The sequence below is a fragment of the Geotrypetes seraphini genome, chromosome 10 (genome assembly GCF_902459505.1).
Source record: "Geotrypetes seraphini chromosome 10, aGeoSer1.1, whole genome shotgun sequence".
Taxonomy (NCBI): Eukaryota; Metazoa; Chordata; class Amphibia; order Gymnophiona; family Dermophiidae; genus Geotrypetes; species Geotrypetes seraphini.
Window position 1 is genome coordinate 68,822,169 of NC_047093.1, and position 27,509 is coordinate 68,849,677.

The 27,509-nt window shown below is 41.7% G+C and overlaps 2 protein-coding genes across 3 annotated transcripts in view; one reads left to right on the plus strand and one right to left on the minus strand.

The window, feature by feature from the left end:
• RALGPS1 (Ral GEF with PH domain and SH3 binding motif 1) overlaps positions 1-27,509 on the minus strand; it is a 643,064-nt gene that overhangs the window by 531,647 nt on the left and 83,908 nt on the right. The window contains 1 exon segment of the mRNA XM_033960779.1: positions 354-446. The gene's annotated coding sequence lies outside the window, so the exon portion shown is untranslated.
• The window catches only part of LOC117367811, a 31,199-nt gene continuing 10,880 nt past the window's right edge, over positions 7,191-27,509 (plus strand). The window contains exons 1-2 of one of the 2 annotated variants that reach the window (XM_033960781.1): positions 7,191-7,297; positions 21,118-23,894. In XM_033960781.1, coding sequence (XP_033816672.1) covers positions 7,289-7,297; positions 21,118-21,888 — 780 coding nt within the window. In that variant the 5' untranslated portion in view covers positions 7,191-7,288 and the 3' untranslated portion in view covers positions 21,889-23,894. Of the gene's footprint in view, positions 7,298-10,968; positions 11,104-21,117; positions 23,895-27,509 lie in introns of those variants that run through there. The other variant, XR_004540852.1, reaches the window with a different exon arrangement.

Below are 27,509 nucleotides of genomic sequence, written 5' to 3' on the forward strand. Positions count from 1 at the left end.
AGCTCAGCTGTTTAGGAATGTGTAAACTTTCTGAAGATGAACTCAAGCACAGCAGATTTCAGCCCAGAGAGAGGTTTTTTCCCCTAAATCCATGACTTCCCCTGAGATCTGCTGGGGAAAAAAAAATCCATTAAGGTTTTCCTCCCACAAATGTCAAGATCATCAGAATTGAAAACGAGGACCTCTTTGGAGACTGACCCTAGGCTCATGTTAGATTTTAGTTAATTGTGATACACTGAGGACTGAGATTCAATGATGCCCCAGTTCTTTTTATACTAATTCATACATCCTTAAACCTGCTGTCTCACTTTAAAAACTGATAATATCAAGACCAAAAAAGCAAACAAACTTACCCATATTGTAGATTTGTGTCCAAGTTTAAATTCATACAATTAAATACAACAGAAGTAGCATTGGGGTTATTTCCTTCGTTGTCTCTAAGCTTTCTGCAAGAAAAAACAAAACAGAATTAAAGGCTATAAATATCACAGTTACTAAATAAGTAGCATTTCAATGTACTGTATATTGCATGATGAGTATTGTTATCATCCGATTCAAAGAATGCAGAGGCAGAACAGTAATAACACATGCAGAAATTCTCTCTGGAGCACTGTACAATCAAAAGTTATTACCAAACTATAATGGGTAGTTATTTTATGTGTTACAACGAGAAGAAAAACTCAGCCACTTTACGCTGAAGTTATTAGACACCTTGAGCAAGAAGAGCATCCAGTATGTATATACAGAGACGATTAGCAGATAAGGACCACAAGATCCTTCTAGTCTGTCCATACTGCAGGTAGCTCATTTTATTGTATTTAAAGATCTTGCCCTATGTTTTCTTGATTCTCTTAAGGGCTTATTTACTAAGCTGCATTAGGTGTTTAACGAGGTTTTTAAAACATGTTAAAAGCCAAGGCACCACACTAACAATTAGCTCAGTACATTAACAGCACATATTAAACTGCCAGGTTAAATATAGTAGAATCTCAGTTATCTGGCACGCATGGGGATTGGTGGATGCTAGATAACTGGTTTTCTGGTTGCCTGAGAGTTACTGAGCCGCAAACCCTCCCTCCCTTTCGTCCCGAAGCAGCAGAAGCAGGTAGCAGTCCTGAGCCTCAAACTCCCACCTCCCTCCCTTACCCGAAACGGCAGCTGGTCAACAGGAGGCAGCGCTCAAAATAGGCTGCTCGCAGACAGCCCTAGCAGGGCCTTTCCTCTGATGCATCACTTCTGAAGCGTCAGAGGACAGGCCTTACTAGGACTGGCCACGAGCAGACTATTTTAAGCACTGCCTCCTGCTGACTGGCTGCCACTTTGGGTAAGGGAGGGAGGGAGGTGGGAATTTGCAGCTCAGGACCACCACCTGTGTCTGCTGCTTGAGGACAGGAGGGAGGGTTTGTGGCTCTGGACCACTACCACTTTTGTTGCTTCGGGGCGGGAGGGCAAGAGGGGAGGTTCACAGCTCAGGATTGCTGCCTTCTGCTGCTTCAAAGCTTGAGGGAGGGAGGGTGTTTTGTGGCTCAGGACCACTGCCACGCTAGTGCTTCAGGGCGGGAGGGAAGGGGGGTTTGTGGCTCAGGACCACTACTGCTGGTGAGAGTGCCAGTTAACTGAGATTCTACTATACTGCCATTGACCGGGGGGGTGGAGCTGAGGAATGGAAAGGGAACTGTACCTTGTAGTTAGCTCAGTCATTATCATGTTAACTGTTATAATAACAGATATGTATAACAGATAACCCATACTATTAACACACAGTAGCAACCACTGCTCTGCATGCATTGCATGGTTGCCTTAACTTTACAATAAATGCATACTAATTGCAAAACCTTAACACACTATAAGAAATAGTGCCTTAAGGTTTTTGCCCCCCACTGGAAGGCTCTACCAAGCTTTTCATGAAGAAACAGTTCTCTGTCACTCCCAAGTGTACCTCTTTTGAGGCTCAAGCTTGAAATTCCTCAGGGAGGAGTTGCTCCAATGTGGGAGTCTCATACTGTCCCTTTCCTCAGTTTAGGAGATTGACTTGTTTATCCTATGATAATGGCTGTCAAACATGATCAGCTCTACACGTATTATGAGAATTAGTTTTCCAGTGCTACTAATAAAACTATCTGAAATCAGAAAATATGACTCCTGGCCTGATGGGTGTCAGGTCAAAAGCGCGCCGGGACAAAGGCGCGCCCAGACAATTGAGCGCAGCGCGGAGGCGCGCGCCGCTCAAAATTACTGTTTTTAGGGGCTCCGACGGGGGGGGGTTTGTTGGGGAACCCCCTACTTTACTTAATAGACATCGCGCCGTCGTTATGGGGGGGTTTGGGGGGTTGTAACCCTCCACATTTTACTGAAAACTTCACTTTTTCCCTGTTTTTGAGGAAAAAGTTAAGTTTACAGTAACATGTGGAGGGTTACAACCCCCCAAACCCCCCCATAACGACGGCGCGATGTCTATTAAGTAAAGTAGGGGGTTCCCCAACAAACCCCCCCCCGTCGGAGCCCCTAAAAACAGTAATTTTGAGCGGCGCGTGCCTCCACACTGCGCTCAATTGTCTGGGCGCGCCATTGTCTTTTGTGCCATTGTCTATGAACCAGTCTGATGCATTCTGGTGTCAGACAAGAACACATTTGAACAGAAGGAAGTCTATGCGGGAATTGTAAGACTGAAAGATGCTGAGGACTTGTTTAGATTGTAAGCTCTTTCAAGCCGAGACTGTCGCCTTTGTGACTCTGTACAGCGCTGCATACATCTGGTAGCACTCTAGAAATAATTAATAGTAGTAGTATGCTGGGGTTTTGCCATGGTACCTTCCTGAGGTAAAAAGACCAAAGTATGCTCTTCCAGCTAGACTTAAAAATGAACAACAGATCTTACAGCAGAAGTGGTGTCTTGTACCTTTAAATTATTACCAAGCACTATATCAACTAAGAATTTCACTTAGGTTCCTATCATCATATACCTCATCTAAAATCACGTGCTAGTTTACAACAGATGACTTGTTCTTAAGCAAATGGAATAAGTCTTGTATCTCAAAAGTACTGGCTAACCACAAGAGCAGAAGTGCGTCATTCCATAAGGAAACCTATCCACAGTTTGCCATGAGTCAGAGATTCCAATTGATGATATCTGAATGCAGCTGTTGCCCCCTATTCCCTTTCCATGATTGACTCAAGCTACCTATTACTGGGTATAGTGCCTATTTTAAGTTTATTACATAAAGTAGACATCTATTCCTCCCATAAATCTGATCCCTTAAACTGTTAGCCACTAATCTCTAACTATGCATGTTCCACTCAATTTGTAGCATCTTTCTAATCATTGTAAACCGCATAGAACTTCACGGTCCTGTGGTATATAATGTTATTATTATTATTATTACAGAATACTAGCATAAGTGGAGGAGATTGCAGACATACTGTACAGCGGTGACCAATTACACCAACCTTATAGCTACTGAAAATGCCTACACTTAGATGTATATATGAACATGCTTATAATCCATGTATGTACATATGTGCTCTTCCCAAAGTGCACCCATAATGACTAGTAAAGTGGGCACCATTAAAGCCATGTCACTAATCTGTATTCTATAAGAGATCATTTATAAATGTAAGTGACTAGAGTACCACCACTTATATGTTTTCTGCCACCTAAATCCAGGTCCCTCCTTATAGAATTGCCCCCTGTTTAACACACTTTAATTTAAAAGCCCTTTGTCTCTGTTTAGTGCACTTTAGTTAAAAAGCCTCTTGATGGAAGGAAGTGATGTCATTCACCTGGTAAACAGTTGACGACTGAGTTCTGTGCTCAGACCCAAGAAATAACTCTCTCAGACCCTGTTTGTGCATCACAATGTAGTAGGAAGCGTTTACTTGTTATCGAGCTGGAGTGGACGGCAACTGCTCATCTGAAAACTGCTGATCTCTGAAACTTTGAATTTGAAAATGGAGAGAGCAGTTTGAAAGACAGCATCGAGATGGCAGATATGCAGCAAAGTAGAGCTGGTGGGAAACAGGCAAGCGAACAGGGCATGTAATGCCAGAAGTCTCCTTTACCTGATAAGACTTTCAGCAATGATTCGGAAAAACTGACAGGTGAAATTACATCTATGAAGGCAGATAGTGCAGTATAGTGACAAATCTTAAATTAGAGGTGAGAAATAAGAGACTTTAGGAAGTGGAGCAGAATGAGGAGCATGGAGAAAAGATATGGGCTGTGCAAGCCATAGAACATAAATTAGCGGTGATGGGGGAAAACCCCACTACAGAATAAAATGGAAGAACTTGAAAATAGACTATGACATAATAATATTTAGTTAAGGTCATTCCTGAAACACACACACACTCTGCGGAGAAGTGGTGGAAATGGTTTGTGCTACCATCTGGAGGACAGACTGTGTTTTGGAGGATCTACACCAAAACAGAATAGTTTTCCACACATAGCAAACACAAACAACACAGTGGAGGTGATGCTAAGGGTCAACAGCAGATGTCAGAAATTCTTTTATTGCATTCTTCAATGACTCTGTCACGGACTGCGTTTCGGCTAGAGTGCCTGCATCAGCAGTCTGAACAATGACTGTTCAAAGTGAATTTTGAAAGAAAGTGTGGAGCATTCAATGGCAGATATCCACAGTCCTAATTTAAAACCTTGCTGGAATGGCATGGCAACAACAATCTGCTCAGAGTCGGGGTTTTGTATGTAGCACAGCAGCTACCTCTCTGCGATCTATTGAAAGTCATCTGCCAAGGTCCTGTTATCCAAGATAAGTGGATAAGTTAAATAAAATGGTTTGAAAATAAACAAATTTGTTAACTTTTAGATAAGTAAAAAAAGTAATAGATTACAAAATAGTTACATGGACCAATGATGAATTGAGTCTTGTATCTCTGCCTTTTCCCCGAAACAAAAATAGGATCTACAATTACTTATTGATTGATTGATTTAGATTTATATCCTGTCCACCCCAAAGAGCTCTGAATGGGTTACAGTTAACATTCACGGTGTTACAATATAGAGTATCAGTTTTACGTGTATTGTAACTACCCTCCCTGTCCCAAAAGGGCTCACAATGTAAACTAAAGTGCCTAAGAGAAAAACATCACATATAAAAAGATAAATAGAAAGAAGAAAGACACCCCAGAGAAACTTCAAAACATACCCCCCCCCCCTCCTTTTTACTAAACCACAATAGTGGTTATTAGCACAGGGAGCGACACTGAATGCTCCGTGCTGCTCCTGACGCTCATAGGAACATTCAGCACAGCTCCCTGTGCTAATAACTTCTATCGCAGTTTAGTAAAAAGGGGGGATTGTTACCAAGGAACCCAGAAAATCCAAGAAGATTGAAGTAATGTGAGTAGAGTAGTAAATCTAACAAAATAAATATACATACAATATCAAGCAAGAAATAAACAGAAAGCAGAAATTAAACAAACCCAGGAAAATAAAACAAAATAAGTTATAAATTAAAATAAAATAAATTCCTCACTGTTTACAGACCCAGGTTTCATTCCAGTCTAAAAAGAGCATCACATCCGCCTCATCTTCACTATCTCTACTTATGGAAGGCTGGTAGAGCAAGGAAGGATCCAAGGTAAAACCGAATCCAAGCACAAAATAGAATTAGCCAAAAATGGCACATTGTAGTCATGTTTTTGTTCCTAGGGAAAGGGATGGGAGATGGGATTTGATATATTGCCTTTGTGTGGTTACAATCAGAGCAGTTTACATACAGTATTACAGTGTATCACAAACTGTGTGCCACAGCGAGATTTCTGGTGTGCCGCAAGGCGCCGATGAGGACGAGAGGCACCGGCTGACCGCCTACAGGACATGCCTCTCACAGTATGTCCTGTAGACAGTCCTCCTCACCAGCACCTCTCCCCTCCCCCCATTGGCGACTCACGACCCCATATGAAGGGCCTCCGCACAGGCGCGGACATCAACGTGATGACATCACACATGCATGTGAAGTCATCGTGTCGACGACCGCGCATTTCCATGCGCCCTCCGGCTGCGGCCCCAAGTTTAGTGTGCCTCGGACCTGGAGAGTTTGCAACACACTATATTATATACAAGTACTTATGGCCCCCCATCTCCTTTTACAAAACTGTAGTGCGGTTTCTAGCGCCAGCCATGGCAAATTAACAGCTCTGAAGCTCATAAAATTCCTATGAGCATCGAAGCAGTTACTGCCACGGAAGGCATTAAAAACAGCGCTTTGATTTTGTAAAAAGGGGGGGGAAGGGTTAGTTTGTAACTAGGGCAGTGAAGAGTTAAGTGATTGCCCTGAGTCACAGGAAGCTGTAGCGGGAATTGAACCCAGTTCCACTGGTTCTCAGGCCACTGCACTAGCCATTAAGCACCTCCTCCACTCTACTTCAAACTGTGTACTCAGAAAAGTCGTATGCATAAGAGAAAACCTGGAAATAGAGTACTAAGAGAATGCATAAGTATACTAAATTAGACATACCCCCTCCTTTACTAACGCGTATGAGTTAGAGAATGACACGGTGACAAAATTCATCACCGTTCCCATCCCCACAGATAACCGCGGGAAACCATCTTCATGTCATTCTTTAGGGAGAGAGGGAAGAATCAGAGTACGAATGGCCACAACCACTGACCCTCAAGCTTTGCTTTGAAGAATGCTGGTGTAGAAGGACCGAGGTTGAAATAGACACTAGAAAATGACATGGGATTATTTCCCGTGGTTATCCACGGGGACAGGGACGGTGATGAATTTTGTCACCGTGTCATTCTCTAGTATGAGTGTCCGAGCAGCTATCGCTGCTTCTGGCACTAAAACCCATGCTACGTGTTAGATAAGGAGGGGGGATAGTGACATCCATACATCTAAAATTCCTTACAAAGAGCATAATGTCTGGAAAATATACAGTCACTATATTAAATACTAAATTATGCACAGTCTTGTTTTTAATTATAATTGTGTCATAAATGCTCTTTGGCTACTTCGAGCTAGCGTGTTGAGTCATCTGAAGGTCATATACAGGCAGAGAAAACTGCAGATGGGGGGGGGGATGCTTTCATAAATCATCTCCATGTGAACGGGCAGTATCCATAAACACTGACACGTTGCAAAATACAAAGAAGGCTTCCCACGTGCTGTGCGGTTGCCAAGGAAGCTTCAGTATTAGCTGAATCAAACAGTGAAAGGGAAAAAAGCAAAGCCGTACTACCTTTCCTAGAGAAGGAAGACGGCAGCTGCAAACTCTGGTTGGCTTGCTGCAGAGACGGGTTTGGGCTGCAGAAACTGGGACTATGATGGAGGTAAAAAAAATAAAATGACAACCTGGGAGCTGTGTTGCCTAACTTTAATCTTACTGACCGATGTGATCAAACCTTTGTTTTGATAAAGGACCCAGCCACTACTATTTGCCATATTATGTAGTAAATTTATCATCCCCTGATGAGAACATAAGAATAGCCTTACTGGGTCAGTAGCCTGTTCTCATGGTGGCCAATCCAGGTCACTAGTACCTGGCCAAAACCCAAGGAGTAGCAATATTCCATGCTACCGATCCAGGGCAAGCAGTGGCTTCCCCCATGTCTTTCTCAATAACAGACTATGGACTTTTCCTCCAGGAACTTGTCCAAACCTTTCATAAAACCACATATGCTATCTGCTCTTACCACATCCTCTGGCAACGCGTTCCAGAGCTTAACTATTCTCTGAGTGAAAAAATATTTCCTCCTATTGGTTTTAAAAGTATTTCCCCGTAACTTTATCTTCTTTACCCAATGTGGGGTGGACACCTGGAATGCGCTTCCAGAGGATGTAATAGGGCAGAGTACGGTACTGGGGTTTAAGAAAGGATTGGACAATTTCCTGCTGAAAAGGGGGATAGAAGGGTATAAATAGAGGATCACTGCACAGGTCCTGGACCTGTTGGGCCGCTGCGTGAGCAGACTGCTGGGCACGATGGACCTCAGGTCTGACCCAGCAGAGGCATTGCTTATGTTCTTATCGAGTGTCCCCCCTAGGCTTTGTAATTTTTGATAGAGAATAATTGTCAGAAGCATTTCTGTGCCTATAACAATGCTTTAGCAGTGCAAATGAATGTTTAATGAAACAACCTAGCTGATATATGATCACACCTACATGAGTACTGCCTGCATATGCACAGGTCTGTGTGGAATGAAGGGAGGCATTTCCAGGGATTGAAACGTTATTATTATTTTTTTTTTAAGTTTAAGAAATTTTATTGAGTTTGGTATATTAAGTACAATAAATGTTACAACATGCACGCTGCACCTCACTTTTACAAAAATACTTTGGAAATGATGCCTGTACATGTGTAAATTAACTCAGAAAATGTGAGCACATCAACAAGCCAGCGCAAATAGAAGCGCAGAGTGTCCTGGGATAATTTTCAAATCAGAAGTTTAAGCATTATTTTACTTTGAAAATCCAGTGAAATCTGCTCAGTGAAAAAGTACACAAGAATTTTTTGCATGAGTTTGCCTTTATAAAATTATCTCCTACATAATATGCAATAACCAGCATGTTCAGAGTCCAACTGGAATTGCGAGTAATGCAGGAAGAAAATAAAATAGGATAAAAAAATAGAGGGCTTCTAAGGGGTGTGGCTATGCTTAACAGGAGAGCATGCCCACCAAGCATTCAACTATCATGGATAAGTTCTTTACAAAGAAGAACTCCATTTTCAGATCACTTTCTATGTTACTGTGCTGTGGCCAGCTAGAGATTTATTACCAATCAATAGCACTTCAAATGATACCTTTCTAGTACAGGATATATTGTGGTGACCTTTTCAAAAACTATATGCTAGAAAAGGGCATCAATATTCTGCACAGTACAGTGCTTTAAAGTTACTTTTAATGAGGAAAATGTGAATCCTTTCAAATCTAAAGCTTAAAAATCTAGGGGTTGATATCAGTGGGGTTTAACCGAGTGGAATGGCTTCTAAGTAGAGGAGTGGCCTAGTGGATAAAGCTACTGCCTCAGTACCCTGAGGTTGCGGGTTTGATCCCAGTGCCACTTCTTGTGACCTTGGGCAAGTCACTTAACCCTCCATTGTCCCAGGTACCTCAGTTAGATTGTGAGCTTGCTGGGACAGTCAATATATTGTATCCATGGAGAAAAGGTGGTATACAAATAACTATAACCATATTCAGTGGCACTTTATCAGAAAGTGTTGCTGAATACCTGCTATGATTGCCACGGCACTCTTTGGGCCCGGAAGTTACCCGGTTACCAGTGATATTCAATGACAGTGCCCAGATAACTATCTGAGCAAGCGGAACAGCACAAATAATAGTCTTTATTTGTCAGAGAGCTATCCAGGTAGGTGCTGGTATTGAATTTTGCCAGTACCTTGATGATAAGCCCAGATACTCAATATGGGTTCCCAGATAAGGACTGGCACTAAATATGTGGGTCATCCAAACAATAGGAGTCCAATTTCAATAAATCCTATACACTTACTCAGAATTGACGTCGGGGAGAGGAAGGCTAATCGGCCTGGTAGATTGTGAAGGCAATGCGAGTCTATCACGGAGCCCGGGATGGGTTCCGCGATCGACTCACTTTGCCTTGGCGATCTACCGGTCGATCGCGATCGACCTATTGGGCACCCCTGGTATAGGATATGTTTCAATAAATATTGTTTTATTTTAAATTTCAATATACAGCCTTATGCTTTTAAATATGTGAAGTGTTCAGTCCCATTCCAACTGCATGAGAATCACTGCTAGTTGTTACTGGGGACCATCATAACACTTCCATGTCCCCTTACCCTCACATGGGCAGTAAGTAATACATATGACCAAGGCAATGAACTTATCTGTTTAGTAGCAGGTAATACAGTGCCCCTAGCCAAATTTCTTAGATCTTATGTGATTTTTCAGCGGCTCTGCAGGTGGACAAATCTGTGTGAAGTTTCAAGTTTATTAGCATTTTATGAATCGCCTATCGTCATATCTAGGCGATGTACATTCTAAAAGCCACAGATGGTGGTTTCACATATAATTTTGACAAATTAGACTTATTACAGACAATACAAAACATAATCAAAATGTTAAGAAACAGTCAATACAATACAGTTAAGGCCAAAAAAATAACATGACTGGGTAGGAAAGGAGGGAAAAGTTACATCATTTTTATCTATTGAAATTTACATGAATAGGAAAACACAATATGGGGTGAGGGGAAAAAATTCCAATGTTTGTAATAAAATGTGTAAAAGTTTATGTGTGTTATGTCGTGTGTTCAAATGCATCTTGAAATAAAAAAGTTTTTAAAAATCTTTTAAATGTTTGTAAGTCTTTTTCTATTCTTATGTAATTTGGTAATGAGTTCCACAACGTGGGTGCCATAACTGAAAAAATGTTGTTTCTTCTTATACCAATAATTTTCAAGGAGGGGATAGATAATAAGTTCGAAGCCGATGATCGTAAGGAACGTACAGAATTGTATGGAATGATCATTTTAGAAATAAATTGCGGTTCATTGAAAGTCAGAGTTTTATGTACTAACAGTATAATTTTGAATGTAATACGGTGGGAAATAGGTAGCCAATGTGATTTAATCAATAATGGGGTGACGTGATCATATTTTTTAGCTTTGTGAATTAATTTTATTGCAGTGTTTTGAATTATCTGAAGTCGTCTTTTTTTTTTCTGGGTTATGTTAATGAATGCTTGTGATGATGAATATGCTGCTTTCAGCCCTTCTACCCAGCTTCGCTATAAGCGTCATCGGGAGAGGTAACTTCCCATGCGGAAACAGCATAAAACTCTCCCCAGCGTCCTGTCCCACTTTGACTTAGATGCAATATGTGGGCACAAATCTGCCTGCAGCTGAATATCACCCAGCAAATTATCAAGAAGCACTGCAATTTTACTGCCCACCTGTTCCGCTTGCTGTGGCAGCTTAAATGGGTTGTGATACCTTTCAATGGACAATCCACTTCTCAAAAGAAAAGACGGCTACGTGGCGTTGATAGGTATTTCTTCTAACCAAGGCTGACTGGCTCTACTCCCTCTTGTCCATGAATAGGGCTTGTTTTCGGTCAAACTGTTTCTACATTGCCAATCTAGATCAAAGGCCACAGGTATATTTTATCCACAAATTTTGCACTGAGATTCAAAGAGAAAGTGCGGGTACTGTATACTTTCATTCTGAAACTTACCATAGGTGGCTCTGCACCTGCCTTCTCTGAGGGTATTTTATCAGCTGAAAGTAATGTGTGTAGATTTGAAATACAATCTGTGTTTATTCTTTTCCAGTTCTGGCCAAAAACAGCCCTGGAAACACCTTCCCCTCAAAGCAACAAAGTAGTGGTGATGTGGAAACCCACGTACTTGCTCTTAATTGTAATGAGGGAGGAGAATATTCAGACTGAACATGTGTATGTTTAAAATCTGTGTTTAATCATCTACATGGTTTTGAAAGTTGTCTTCATAGATTAGAATCATTATATGCAAATGACATGCATGTTCCCCGTGGATATCCTTCATGCCACAAACTGCAACAGTGAAAAAAATGCTGCCATGCACCCAGCCATCTGGAAATGATACAGGGAGGGGTCACATTAGGTTACTCTTTAAACTAACACTCACACATGACAGTTAGTCAGGAAAAAAAGTCACATTTGAAGTAAAAAAGGCAAAATAAAACCTTCACCGGTGCTGATCTGGGACCCATACAGCACTTTGTACAAGTGTCAAGGAAAAAGTAGGTACTGTTGCTTCTGTATAAGACTCTGAGGAGACCTCATTTAGAATATTGTGAGTCTCTTTGATTTGAAAGGAAGCTCCGGAATGAGAAGGCATAGGATGAAGTTAAGAGGTGGTAGATACATGGAACAGTGTCCTGGAAGAGGTGCAGGAGACAAAGACTGTGTCTAAATTCACATGGGATCTCTTAGGGAGAAGAGGAAATAGTGAATGCTGTGGATGAGCAGACTGGATAGGCCATTTGCTCTTTATCTGCCATTATGTTTCTATATTTCTACAATCCTATCCAATCCTCTTCATATAGCCATCCAAAAGAAAATAAACCAGTAGGAAAATGTGTAAGGTGTCAAAAATGCTGGCCAATACTGTAACTCTTTAGACTTTATCCACCAACAACGAACCATATTTAGTCTTTACCATTCAAGGGCTTTAAATTAGGTTCAGTTTGAGACACACGATAACTGGAATAAAATCTTAAGAAGACGGTGATCTACAAAGTCTGGCGTTAGTAGATGAAGATGCTGAAGGGAGAGTAAAATAGAAATAGGAGGATCTGATCAAGGAGCTATTCCTAGGAAAGAAGAGACAGCAGGGCCAAGACTAGGCCCTGCATGGTGGATTTTTTTAGGATGCTAACTGCTGGTCTGTGGGGCAGCACTGGAAGTGGTGTCATTGTGTTTTATGCAGTGTTGCTGTTTAGATTATTATGGGGCTTTATCATTAAGCATGAGGAAGGAAAGGTACTGGGTGCATACTATACAAGAGATCTACTGTGGCACACTCATTTACACTTCTCCCTCCGTATTCTGGGTTTCAGCAATCGCGGTTTCGATTATTCACGGTTTTTAGCTTGCTGGCTCCTCCCCCCCCCCCAAATTACATCAACTTGCATAGAGAAATCGCTGATTCCAAGCGTTTACAGAGAAAATCGCCGATTCCCAGCACTTTCTTCACCATGTTTTGCCTCTCCTTGAGGAACAGGCCAGGTCTCCCACCATGTTATTCGTAGTTTCACAATATTCACGGTGGTTTTTAATAGAAAAGAGCAAATAACATGTGAAAAGGTTATTTGCGGTTCTGTTAATCCCCTATCACAGTGAATACGGAGAGAGAAGCGTACTCAGAGAAGTGGCATATGAAGAAGAAAAGCAAGAAATAAATTGTCTAGGATAAGAAGTGATATTCTATAGGTTGGTCACCCTATTACTGGCAGTTGTGATACTGAATATACTCAAATATAAACCCATCCAAATATAAACTGAGCTAACCTTTTGCCCCCCCCCCCAAAAAAAAAAAAAAAGGGTGAAAAAAGGTTGACTGGAATATAAACCGAACTCATGGCAGTCTTGAGAAGTTACTGTGGGAACTCGCATCAGCCATTTTAAGTAGTGAGACTGCATAGGATAAGAGCAGATCGCTCTTGCCCTGGCTCACTGCTGGACCAGAAGGGCTTAAGTAGGCCCAGGGAGAGGTCCGTGTCTGTTTTATCATTCCGTCTTTGAGAAATTCTCTCTTGTTTGTCCTGTTTGTCTGTTTTAGATTGCAAGCTCTATTGACCAGGGATTGTCTCTTACATGTTTAATCTACAGCACTGCATACATCTAAGTAGTAGTAGTACTAAGATTAGAATATAAACTGAGACCCCCATTATTGGCCAGTTTTTTGGGCCCAAAACTCTAGGTTTATATTTGAGTGTATACAGTGTATGTTTGGCAGTGCATACAGGAATAAATGGCTAGATTGGATTGGGTTGCTTGGTCTTTTCTGCCATCATATGCTATGGCACTCATTTTCAAAAGAGAAAAATGTCTCAAAAGCAGTACAAAGCAGCAGATGGATATTTTTTCATGGGAAAATGTTTCCAAGTCGCAATTATTGAAACTCACGATTTGAAACAATTTTCTCCACGGTTCATCTAAATCATAAGGGGGCAGGTTGAGGGCATGTCTTGGGCAGGCCCAGAATTTGAATCGCTAGAGTTAAAAATGTCTGGAGTTAAAATTAAGATATTTTTATCTGGGCCTGTTTCAATCACTACTAAGTGTCAAAAAAGTGCCCTGATCAGGTGACCACTGCAGGGATTAAAGAATAACCCCCCTCTTTAATTCCCCAGTTGTCAGTGACCCTCTCAAACTTGTAACAGTGACTCCATAATAGGCTCTGTGACAACTCGAAATATTGTGCCCATCCTATTAGAGCAGCAAGCTGTTCCCAGGAGTAGGTTAGTGGTCAGTGCAGTGGACTGTACAGAAAAGCGACCTCAGGTTCATATTTCACTCTAACTAGTATACTTGAAGCAGGAAGTATGAGCCTTCCAAAACCCACAAAATACCAACTGTACCTATAGACAGAAGACATCTGAAGACCTGAGGGCTTTTGTAACAATGTACAGTTTTTCCAGTTCAAAACTTGCTGTGTTCAGGATGAGAATATTAGATATTTTCAGGAAAATGCCTACATTGGACTTGGATGTCATATCGAAAATTCCCTTCTAAGTTACTATGTGGTAATCTAGACTGGGAGGTGAATATACAAGGACACATTCGTCTAATAAAGGAGAGTTTTATAAAAGAAGTGTTTTATTATGTTAAGGGCAATTAAAATCATTAACACACAAAGTGGGAGTGTGTGGTGCAGGAGTTAGAGCTACAGCCTCAGCACTCTAAGGCTGTGGGTTCAAATCCCTCACTGCTCCTTGTGACCCTGGGCAAGTCACTTAATCCCCTCATTGCCCCAGGTACACTAGATAGAGTTTGAGCCACCGGGACAGATAGGAAAACATGATACAGTACTTGAATGTAAACCACTTAGGATATAATGGATGACAAACTTTAGGCTCAAACTTAATTCAGAAAAAATGACTTTTTTCATTGCTTCACCACATCCACTTGACATTAAATCACCCCTCTGTATCAATAACCTTAGTTACCCTATCCAGCCCTCCATAAAGATACTAGGTGTAACTCTGGATCAATGCCTAACCATGAAAGACCAAGTAGATTCCTTAATCAGAAAGGGATTTTTCACTCTCTGGAAACTCAGATCCCTTAAAGCTTATTTTGTTACATCGGTTTTTAGAATCCTAGTCCAATCCCTCGTACTAAGCCTGCTTGACTACTGCAACATCGCCTATTTGGCAATTTCCCAAAAAAATATGTGACGCCTACAACTGTTGCAGAATGCGGCAGTCAGACTAATCTTTGGACTAAAAAAAATTTGACCACGTGACACCCTACTACCGGCAGCTACATTGGCTGCCGATGAAGGCACGCGTAAAGTTCAAATTTGCCTGTTTCTGCTTTAAAGCATTACACGGACTTGCCCCCAAATACATTACTGACCTTTTCTCCTTCTCAACCAACAGACACAAGAGATTCCAACTTCGTTTCCCCCCCAGTGAGAGGTTGCAAACTGAAAAAACACCATGAATTCCTTCTCTCACACCAAGCAGCATCATGGGGTAAAGACCTAGAACAATTACTTTCGCCCTCTACTTATGAGGAATTTAGGAAACGTCTAAAAACACACCTGTTCCTAAAACATCTTGACAACTGACCCACTTATCTCTTTCCTCTCAATAGCGACCTACTGTCCTTTTGATCACTTTTCTCCTCAACAATGAATTTCCTGTCTAATTACTTCTCTTTCTTCTTCCCCTCTTGAAGTCAGTCAATTTGTACCTTTGCTTAATCTTTTGTAAACCGCATAGAACTTCACGGTATTGCGGTATATAAGCTGTTATTATTATTATTATTATTATTATTATAAGTGGTATATAAATAATTAAATTAAACATAAGAACATAAGAATTGCCGCTGCTGTGCCAGACCAGTGGTCCATCGTGCCCAGCAGTCTGCTCACGTGGCGGCCCTCTGGTCAAAGACCAGTGCCCTAACTGAGAGTAGCCCTACCTGCGTATGTTCCGGTTCAGCAGGAACTTGTCTAACTTTGTCTTGAATCCCTGGAGGGTGTTTTCCCCTATGACAGACTCCGGAAGAGCGTTCCAGTTCTCTACCACTCTCTGAGTGAAGAAGAACTTCCTTATGTTCGTACGAAATCTATCCCCTTTCAATTTTAGAGAGTGCCCTCTCGTTCTCCCTACCTTGGAGAGGGTTAACAACTTGTCTTTATCTACTAAGTCTATTCCCTTCAGTACCTTGAATGTTTCGATCATGTCCCCTCTCAATCTCCTCTGTTCGAGGGAGAAGAGGCCCAGTTTCTCTGTTAGATTGTTATGGGGTTGCCTTGTTGAAACAAAGGGTCTAATAGCTATTTAACCTCTAGCTGCCATTCAAAGAGTATACAGTAGCTTAGTACAGCACAAATACAGAGAGGATACGAAGAGCAGAAGATACAAATCTAGCCACCTTACTGGGCAAACTAAATGGACCCTACTTATCTTTATCTGCCATCTGTTACTATGTTAATAATTACAGAAGTTATTCAAAGCTAAGTATGCAACGGCAAAGTGCAATTATTGTCAGACCTAAATCCATCAGGTGTAGATACTGCCATCTAGGCAGTTCACACACAAAAAAACACAAAATTAGTCACCTTCGGAAAGCACAAATGGAACTACAATATTACAGGAAAGAATGTAGAAAAGGACATAGCTATTATGGGAATGCAGAGGCCACCATACCCCACAGTCAAAGGCCAGAAGCAAAATATGCAGCAGTCTGGGAGAAATACAGCCCAATTCAAATTTGGAGACTGAGGCTTCCTTATAAAAATGAATGGTGAGATCGGTCCAAAAGGATAGGACTATGACAGAGAATATAGACTCAAAGCAGATTTGATCAATACATAAGTGAAAACAGGAAGACCAGTAATCTGCATGTATGTACACCTCTGTTCAGCTCTTCAGTTGCTTGATAAGATGTTCCAAGAGATCAGAACACTTCGAGTACTATTCTACAAGAATGGAAATGATGATGACGTAAGCCAGTGAAAACCTGTTAGCTGAACACCAGTCATGGGAGAATGAGGCAGGCAATACCGAAAGACAGAATAGTGCAGTGGTACTTTCAAGATAGTATGTTACAATATCACATTCAGCAAGTTGGTAGGACAAAGCAGTGGGTAGAGCAAATGATACATAACTAGTAGAAAAAAGGAAGAAATATTACCTCTCTACGGGTCTTTGGGAGACTCTATCTGGAGAACTGGGTTCAGATGCATGTATCTGATGAAGCAGACTCCTGTCCTCAAAAGCTGATGAATCAATAATTAAGTTAGCTTTTAAAATGCCATCAGTTTCCCTGCCATTTTTGATAGAATGATGCAAACACTCAGATATCTAACATGCTTCAATGAGGTACCAGAAGGCAGAATGAAAAATTCAAGAACAAAAGGCTCATCATAGGAGCTAAAAAGGAAGACTGCTTATAAAGAATGTGAGAAAATACTTTTTCACTAAAAGGGTGGTAGAGGCCTAAGGCTACCAGTGGAGGTGGTAAGAAATCCAAATACTGACATAATTCAAGCATGCATGGGTCATACACAAAATAATTCTAAGGGTAAGGAGTGTATAGGAAGACCTTTTGGCATCACTGCAGGTATGCAATGAAAGGTTAGACTATGTAGGCCATCACCTGTTGTCTGCTGGCATTTTGTTTTTCTTTACATAATGATTATGGTATTCAGGGTCAGTCCAACCACTACACAGATATCCACCTAGAGAGCCACAGTGTGACTGGGAGGAAGGGGAACTGCACTTAGGCAGCTGTCAGATTGTTTACCCAATACAGCCGGCATGAAGTCTTCAGCATCCATGCATGCTCAATCAAGCCTTCTGTATACCACCTCTCTTAACTTCCTGTTTTTTTTTTTTTGGGGGGGGATAGGATCCCGAGCACATCCAGATGGTCAAGGCCCCACCAGGGTGAGGCTTCCAGGAAAAAGCTAACAGGGTGCTAGCAACCAGTGCTGTTCTGGAAGAGCAGTGTTCTCCCCAGAAATTTTTTCCAGCCGGGTGGCATGAAAAAGTAGCCGGGTGGGGTGGGGAAATTTGGTAGTGGGAAAAATTAAATGTATACTATTTTTATTAGTTAATTATTATTTTCCAATGCTCAATATGACTTCCTTTTTTAAGGTTTGACACTTGTGCCAGAATATTTTTACTAAATTTAAGAAATATCCAATTCTAGAAGTGAATAATTAGATATTCACCCTCTTTCAAATAGTATAGAGGTTTAAAAAAGGGAAATGCGTTAATGAAGTCATTAGGTTCAATCTAACCATTTATTTCTGCATGAATTTAAACAACTAAAAAAAAAAGATAAATATAGCTCATCCAGTCAAACAAGAAATGGCTGTACAACACCTCTAATAATGTTTTGATAACTAGGTTCCTTCCTGAGGTCTCACTGAGGATATGAAATAGATGCTATCCCCACTTCCAGACCTCTTCCACATAATTTATGGAGAGGTGTTACTGAGCCTTGAAGGGCACCTGTGTGATTGATCTTTATTTGCTTCTTTTTTATTTTGCTATAGTGCAAAGTAAGAGCTAGGGCAGGGGTGTCCAATGTCGGCCCTCAAGGGCCGCAATCCAGTCGGGTTTTCAGGATTTCCCCAATGAATATGCATGAGATCTATCTGCATGCACTGCTTTCAATGCATATTCATGAGACAGATCCCTTGGCAATACTACACTTCGGAGCCCTTTGACCATCTGGTTCTGTATGGTTGCAGGATTTAAAGCTGTTTACTGGAGGAGACTGTTGCATCACTCTTAAGGATCAGATCAGAGATTACATAACACAAGGTGGAATTTTTAGGCATGGAAAAACAGGACATGTTCTCCTCAATCTGCTCAGATGCCTTCAAATGCCCTTTAATATTCGTCTGATCTCGGGCTAAATCTTGCCTCCTGAGCTGATCTGCAAAGGAAAGCGGAGTGAGAGCCATATCGGCAGTGAGATCCGTTTTGGGCCGCATGTTGTGCAGGGCTGGACTAAGGCAAGTTGTACGCTTCCTTCCATCGCTGACCTATCTTCCATAAGTCAGCAACGGAAGGAAGCTTACAACTCGCTGCTCTTGCTTGCTTCGGGCCTTCCTCATTGCCGGGTCCTGCCTACTTTCGGAAACAGAAAGTAGGCAGGATCCGACAGCGAAGAAAGCCCGAAGCAAGCAAGAGCAAGTTGTAAGCTGATCTGTCTCCTATAGCGAACCCATGCTCCGGGGCATGTGCATGCCGACTTCCCTTCTCTTCCTCCCTCTGGGCGTGACTTCCGGTTTCGGAGAGAAGCGGCATGCACATGTTAGAGCCCCGGAGCATGGGTTCAAGTCGCTTGCTGGCGTTAAAAACAAACAAAAAAAAAAAAAGTCAGGCTCCTGCGATTCAGGCTGTGCCGAGTCAGACCGGTAAATCTCCAAGCCGGTGAGAAGGGTTTTTTTTTGTTTTTGTTTTTTTAATGTTGAGCAGAAGGCGGCAGCAGCAGCAGGATTGCGATCGAGATTACAACCGGGCGCTCATCTAAATTAGCTGGGTGGAGCGCCCGGCTGAAAGGCCCTGGGGAGAACACTGAAGAGGTACAGAAGGGAAGCCATTGAACACCTTGGAGGGGGTTCAGGGGAGGCAGGGAGATGCTGGATACCTCAGGAAGGAATACAGAAGGGGAGATGCTGAACTACAGGAGGGTATGAAAGGGAAGGGGAGAAAGAGGAAGGGCTTTGAGTCACTCTTTGGTGGGAGTCACATGACTGAAGGTTCAGATAGGGTGTCAGATAATCCTGGGAAGTCCTTCACTGTGTTATTCATCTCAGCAGTATTTCAAACCAACTGACATCTCAAGACGGTTAGGTCATAAGCCTTCTTAAGATAAAATATAACTTATGAACACAACAGAAAAATCCTGCATATCATCAGCTTGTAAGTGGTGCTTACAGATCTGGGCAGTCATCCTGAGAGATTCTCTGGGGTAAAAATAAAATCAGTAAGATTTGTCTGAGCCGCCAGCAATTTCATACCCAAGTTCTAAGATCAAGCCTGGAAGCGATTCCCCCATGCAGTATGAAACCAGATGCATACCATAAGGATCAGTTCTAGACATCAGTGGGAATGAGAAGAAAATGGTTCAAGGGCTTTGGAAAACAAACTAAAGCAAAAGGCCAGTTCCAAAAGAAAGTCTACTCTATGTCTGGCTGGGTCACTAATGGAATTACTCCATCTGAAACAGTTATTCATTTTCCATTAGCTGGGAAAAAGATCAGATTCAGTTTTTCCGAGTGGCTGGCCATGTGCCTAACAGCAAGCATAAACCTGGCCACATGTAATGGTAATGGGAAACCCTGAGCGAGGAGTGAAACCTGGACGCTCGAAACACAAGACCAGTAGGGAAAAGGAAAGCATCATGGCCAAGCCACACAACAAAATAACCGATGTAGTATGTTGGTACAGTAACAAAATAGGTTTAAAATAAAAAGGAAACAAGTGGTGGGAAAAATAAGGAAAGACGCATTCATAGAAACATAGAAATAGACGGCAGATAAGGGCCCACGGCCCATCTAGTCTGCCCACCTTAATGTCCCTCCCCTACCTTTGCCCTGTGAAGAGATCCCATGTGCCGATCCCATTTGGCCTTAAAATCAGGCACGCTGTTGGCCTCAATCACTTGCAGTGGAAGACTATTCCAGCGATCAACCACCCTTTCAGTGAAAAAGAATTTCCTGGTGTCACCTCGTAGTTTCCCGCCCCTGATTTTCAACGGATGCCCTCTTGTTGTCGTGGGACCCTTGAAAAAGAAGATATCTTCCTCCGCCTCGATGCGGCCCGTAAGATACTTGAACGTCTCGATCATGTCCCCCCTCTCTCTGCGCTCCTCGAGCGAGTATAGCTGTAATTTGTCAAGCCGTTCAGACAAGAGGAAGTGTAATCAAGGGCTCCTTTTACTAAGGTGCACTAGCGTTTTTAGCGCATGCAGGAAATTACGCTACGTGGCTAGAACTAACGCCAGCTCAATGCCGACGTTAAGGTCTAGTGTGTGTGGCAATGTAGCGCGCGCTATTCTGCGCGTTAAAGCCCTAACGCAGCTTAGTAAAAGGAGCCCCAAGTTGCATAGTCAGCTAAATTTAACTGTATGGGATTAAAAGAACAAAAGAATTTCAAAATCCCTGTACTACAATATCAAAATATCAAAAGCATCTCAGTATAAAAAAAATACACCACATCATATATCAGTGCTCCCAAACTTCCATCCAATATGACCCTATTTTAATATGCACTAATCACATGGCCTCAGCTGATGATGAAAACCTCATGATGACCCACCCATCCTCTGTGACTTCCATGAGTAAAAATCTCTTTACTACTGTAAATGGTGATTAAAATTGTCCTCGAAGTACATGCTACCTCTTAACATGTCATCTTTTGCTAATGTTTGCAGATAACAATGACAAGTCTGAAAGAACCTAAGCTCCACACTGTGAAACTCAAGCAAGCATACTGGCTCCAGGAGGACAGTAAAACCAAGCTGCTACAGCTTGGGGCAGTCTGTACGGACAAAGTAGTTGAAGAACACCACTATTATGACACAAGTACTTATGCGCTAGCAAGAAATGAAATGTGGCTGAGTCAAAAAAACCAACAGTGGCGGCTCATAGTAGTCCATCAGAAGCAGGAAAGACACACAGACATGGATGCCACCAAAGGAAACATCTCACAAAAGGCCACAAAGCAATGTTTTACATCTGCAGGTGATGAAGAAAAAGAGGGATGTGGAAAGCAGGATGCCATAAACAAAGATAGTAACAGGGAATCTTTGAAACAGAAATGTAATGGGTCGGATTTCAGAAATGGAGATAAACATCAGTCTGATAAGTTGAGTGGTGAATACCACGAGCTGCTTGATGAGGGAGAGATAGTGGCACATTTGGTACAGTTCCTAGATCCAGTTTTGTCAAAAGATGGAAGAAACATGACGATGAAAGAATATTTGCAACCATCTGGGATTCAACATTATGCAACCTATCAAGCCACAGTAACAGAAACCTATCAACTGCTGGATAAGTATCTCATTACTGTACATACAGATGATGCAAGTTCTAAAAGGGCAGCCAGCATCTCCATGGATTCAGATGTTCAAAGTATTGCCAGAGGATTTGAAGAGATGGAGAACTTGGCCAATGAATTAAAGCTTCAACATCAATCAATATAATGCAGGTTCACAAATCCCTGTCTTTAATTTTTCTGCCACAAAGTGTCTTCTACAAGATCTCCATCAACCAAAGGGACTGGAATTTCACAGCCCTGCCCTGCAAATATCAAAAGGGAAAACTTGGTGCTGTCCATGACAATACAGATTGGGTTTCTTCTATTATTAGGCAACAAGCCATGCTTTGAAGGTGCAATGTACAGGGAATACAGTGTACAGAAGGATTCAAAACAAAATTCTCTGTGTTCTTTAATCATATCAATAAAACCTCACCCCCGAGCCTGCTCCTTGATGTATGATCAAATACACATACTATCATAAATTTTCCCATAATCCTGAGAAGGCGGATTTTTTAATGGAATTTTTACATAGAAACAGAGAAACATGATAGTAGATAAAAGCCAAATGGCCCACCCAGTCTTCCCACAGCATCTACTATCTCCTCCTCTCCCTAAGAGATCCCTGCCCTACGCTTTCTTGAATTCTACACATCTACCGTCCTTTCTGTAAAAAAGTATTTCCTTAGATTACTCCTAAGCCTATCACCTCTTAACTACATCTCATGCTCTCTCACAGTTTATTTTCAATTGAAAAAGACTGGCCTCATGCCTATTTATGCTATTTAGGTACTGGAATGTCTGTATCATGTCACTCCTCCCATGCCTTTCCTCCCAAATATACATATTGAGATCTTTCAGTCTGTCCCCCTACACCTTATGATGAAGACCATCAACCATTTTAGTAGCCTTCCTCTGGAACGACTCTATCCTGTTTATATTTTTTTGAAGGTGCGATCTCCAGAATTGTACACAATATTCTAAATGATGTCTCACTAGAGTTTTATATGGGGCATCAATATCTTCTTTTTCCTATTGGCCATACCTCTCCCTATGCACCCAAGCATCCTTCTAGCTTTCACAGTCACCTTTTCAATCTGTTTAGCCACTTAAAGATCATCATACACTATCACATCCAAGTCCCATTCCTCTTTTGTACATAAAAGTTCTTCACTCCTTTAACTGTACCATTCCCTCAGGTTTTTGCAGCCCAAATGCATGACCTTGCATTTCTTTGCATTTAAATCTTAGCTGCCAAATTTCAGACAAAGCTTTGCTGGGTCCTTCCTCTGTTGTAGATTTTGGTATTATCTGCAAAGCAGCAAATCTTACCAGATAGCCCTTCAGCAATATCACTTACAAAAATGTTAAAAACAGACCCAAGAACTAAACCTTGAAGTATAACACACATAGGCAAACATATGCAAAAACCTTATGAAAACCTACCCTCCCCCCCAAAGAGAAAATTCAGATGTTGCTATAAAGTTACATTATTAGGTTTTTTTTTTAGTTTTTTTAACAAGAAAAATATTAAAAGGAGCTCTGGAAACTGACTGATCAAACTCTGATTTTTCCATTTCTCTCCCCCTCTCCAGAATATTGGTTTCATTTTGCCAGGTAAAAATTCCACTCAGAAGAGGGCCTACCAGGTAATATTTAAAAGTGCTTATCTAGATGTGTGCTTTAAAAAATAATAATAATAAATACTCTATTTTTTACTTTGTTTATAACTAAAGTGTAGCAGTATTTGGCTCCATTAATGTGGACTGGAATTGATGTATATTTTTTCCTGATCAGATTTATTTTAATGTATGACACTGTTTATTTTCCTGTATTTTGTTATCTTTTAGTAACAAAAATCAATAAAGTATAAAGTTTAAAAAAAATAATAATAATAATGCTGGACCACCAAACACCCAAATTTGGATGGACAAGTTGATGCCTATCAGAATTTATTTTTTAAAGCAAGTGTATCAAACATGCAACCAGCTTAACATTTCTTGATATTATTGTGTTTTGGAATAGAACCCATGCTTTAATCTAGAATTTTTCCTGGATCCATGATTTCATATTTTTGGGTTGTCTATTTTTCTTGTTTCATCTTGTTTTCTATACCAAGTGAATTTCTTGATTTATATATGTAAAATTGCATAAATAAATTTGCACACCGTGCAGCCCACATCATAGTATCTAATGTGCATTCTTAATATCTGGTTAATTACATAATAATAAAGGAATGTGGTTGATATGCCGCCTAACTGTGGTACAATCAAAGCACTAATCATCAGTCTCCTAAGTAATTGTAAGGTTCATAGACAACGGCGCGAAAGACAAAAGCGCGCGCCGACAATTGAGCACAGCGCGCGCCGCAACACCACTCTAAATTACAGTTTTTAGGGGCTCCGACGGGGGGGTTTGTTGGGGAACCCCCCAGTTTACTTAATAGACATCGCGCCGGTGTTATGGGGGGCTTGGGGGGTTGTAACCCTCCACATTTTACTGTAAACTGAACTTTTTCCCTAAAAACAGGAAAAAGAGAAGTTTTCAGTAAAATGTGGGGGGTTACAACCCCCCACGCCCCCCACAATGCCCCCACAACCCACGCCCCCCCCCCCCCGTCGGAGCACTAAAAACAGTAATTTAGAGCGGCGCGCGCTGCGCTCAATTGTCTGGGCGTGCCTTTGTCCCGGCGCACTTTTGACCTGACACCAATTGTAATGGGGAGAATAAGGACAATATTTGAGTGCAACCACTAAGCCATTCTTTCCTTCAGAAAGTAAAGCAAAAGCTGCACAGCCATGACTTTGGAAGCAGAATGCAATTAGCTAAGAAGCTAATGCTCAAAAGGTCTATGCTTAGGATTACCAGATTTTACTCCTGTATAATCTGGATCCTTAGCCACACCCCCAGATCCGACCAGTTCTACCCAGCCCCACCCCGTTACGCCAATGTCATGCCCTCCAAAGCTGTTCTCGTCCTCGGGACGTCAGGAGGGTATCTGTCCATGCGCAGATGTAACGCAATGACATCACATGCATGTGTGGCTGCAACACAATGACATCACATGCATGTGTGGCTGCAACACAATGACATCATATGCATGCGCATGAAATCAACGCATTGCATCTGAAAAAGCACAGATGCCCTCCCAACGCAGTCCCTAGGTTGAAGCTTTTCAAAACCCGGACAAAGTGCCAAGTTTTGAAAAACCAGCCGGACGTCTGAACATGTCCTCTAAAAAGCTGGTATGTCCAGGTAAATCCGGATGATTAAGAACATAAGAACATAAGAAGTTGCCTCCGCTGAGGTAGACCATAGGTCCATCCTGCTCAGCGGTCCACTCCCGAGGCGGCCCATCAAGCCCATTGCCTGAGTAGTGGTCTATATCTATCTATATCCCTCAATCCCTTTTTCTTCTAGGAATCTATCCAAACCTTCCTTGAAACCATTTAATGTGTTCCTGTCTACAACAGCCTCTGGAAGCGCGTTCCATGTATCCACCACCCTCTGAGTGAAAAAGAACTTTCTAGCGTTTGTTCTAAACCTGTCCCCTTTCAATTTCTCCGAGTGCCCCCTTGTACTTGTGTTGCCCCATAATTTGAAAAATCTGTCCCTGTCTACTTTTTCTATGCCCTTCAGGATCTTGAAGGTTTCTGTCATGTCTCCTCTAAGTCTCCGCTTTTCCAGGGAGAAAAGTCCTAGCTGCTTTAATCTGTCGATATATGGGAGATTTTCCATTCCCTTTATCAGTTTAGTTGCTCTTCTCTGTACTCCCTCAAGTACCGCCATGTCCTTCTTGAGGTACGGCGACCAGTACTGGACACAGTACTCCAGATGCGGCCGCACCATTGCACGATACAGCGGCATGATGACTTCCCTCGTCCTGGTCGTGATACCCTTCTTAATGATATCCAACATTCTGTTTGCTTTCCTTGAGGCCGTGGCGCACTGCACCGATGCCTTCATTGTTGCATCTACCATCACTCCCAGGTCTCTCTCCAGGTTACTGATCCCTAGTGGTGTTCCCCCCATTTTGTAAGTGAACATCGGGTTTTTTCCCCACGTGCATGACCTTGCATTTCCGTATGTTGAAGCTCATTTGCCATTTTTCGGCCCACTTTTCCAGCTTCGTTAGATCCTTTTGGAGATCTTCGCAGTCTTCCCTCGTTTGAGCCCTGCTGTATAGTTTGGTGTCATCTGCGAATTTAATGACCTCACACTTGGTTCCCGCTTCTAGAGTGAAGCTCCTAAACTGGCACCTCAGAAAATTTATGCCCAAAATTTCTTTGAAATCCTACATTTAAGGCGAGGATAAAAACACAGGTGATGTTTAGCACTGCCTTCATAAATTTGGCTCATAAAATCTAGGCAGATGAATAACAGGCCTAAATCTAAGAGTATCTTTTTAACTCCTAAATTTAGGTGACTTTTCCATGGAAAACAGACTCATGTTTGGCTGAAACTAGGGGACACCATATAGGGGCCCTTTTACTAAATCTTAATGTTTGCTAGATGGATATTAGTGTGAACTAAGGACATTCGGCCCATAGCTATAAAAAAGGATGCACAGTATTTAGCATACACTAATTCAATTAGTGCATGCTAAGGTTTAATAAACAGCCCCTCAGGTACAAAACCTATGAGACTAAGGGCTCCTTTTACAAAGGTGCGTTAGGGCCTTAACGTGCAGAATAGCGCGCACTAATCCGGTGCGTGTGCTAAAAACGCTAGTGCCCCTTTGTAAAAGGAGCCCTAAATTTCAGAGCTCAGCTTTCCCTAAATATTAAGCCCTACCTGTATAATTTTGATTGGCTATGTTTGTCTAATGTTTATGAGACTACAGACATGCAAGATCTAAAATTCAGATGGGGAATGCCTTTCCTAGCAACTCACTCTGTCTTTCTCTACATCAGTGGTCTCAAACTCAAACATTTTGGATTTGTAGGTACTTGGAGAGCCTCAGAAAAAATAGTTAATGTCTTATTAAACAAATGACAATTTTGCATGAGGTAAAATTCTTTATGGTCTATAAATCTTTCCTTTTGGCTAAGGCCTAATAATAATATTGTAATTTATAGCTAAAGAGACATATGATCAAGAAACTGTTTTATTTTACTTTTGTGATTATGATAAACATACCAAGAGCCTCAAAATAGTACCTGGCGGGCCGCAAGTTTGAGACCACTGCTCTAGATGCTGAAAACGTCCTAATGATTTTATTATTTCTTGTCTCCTTATTGCTTCAGCTCCTTGTGACTCTGGGCAAATCACTTAACCCTCCATTTTCCCAGGTTCAAAATAAGTACCTGTATATAACATGTAAAATGCTTTGTTTATAACCACGGGAAAGCAGTATATCAATCCCATCCTCTTTCCCTTTAAGTAAACTGGGCCCATGCCTCTGATTAAACCCCATTGATATGGCTTGATCTCAAAGATAGAGATTAAATTTACCTACTAACAGCTCCTAGATCAGGGGTGCCCAATACATCGATCGCGATCAACCGGTCGATAGCTCAGGCAACCACAGTTGATCGCGGAGCTATGTGGTTTTCCCTTTTCTTTTTTTCCCCTCCTGACCAGCGGCCAATTAATCCGCCTATTGAAGAACGCCGGCCAATCAGAGTGCTGGCAGGGCGGGGTTAGAAGGTCAGTGGGAGATGGAGCTTAGTGTACTACAGGAGACAGAAGTGCCTGTTGTGGTACGAGAAGAGGACTTAGTGCTGCCTGATTCGAATCGATTCACATTAGGTGATCAGTACGATTTAACCCCCCCCCCAAAAAAAA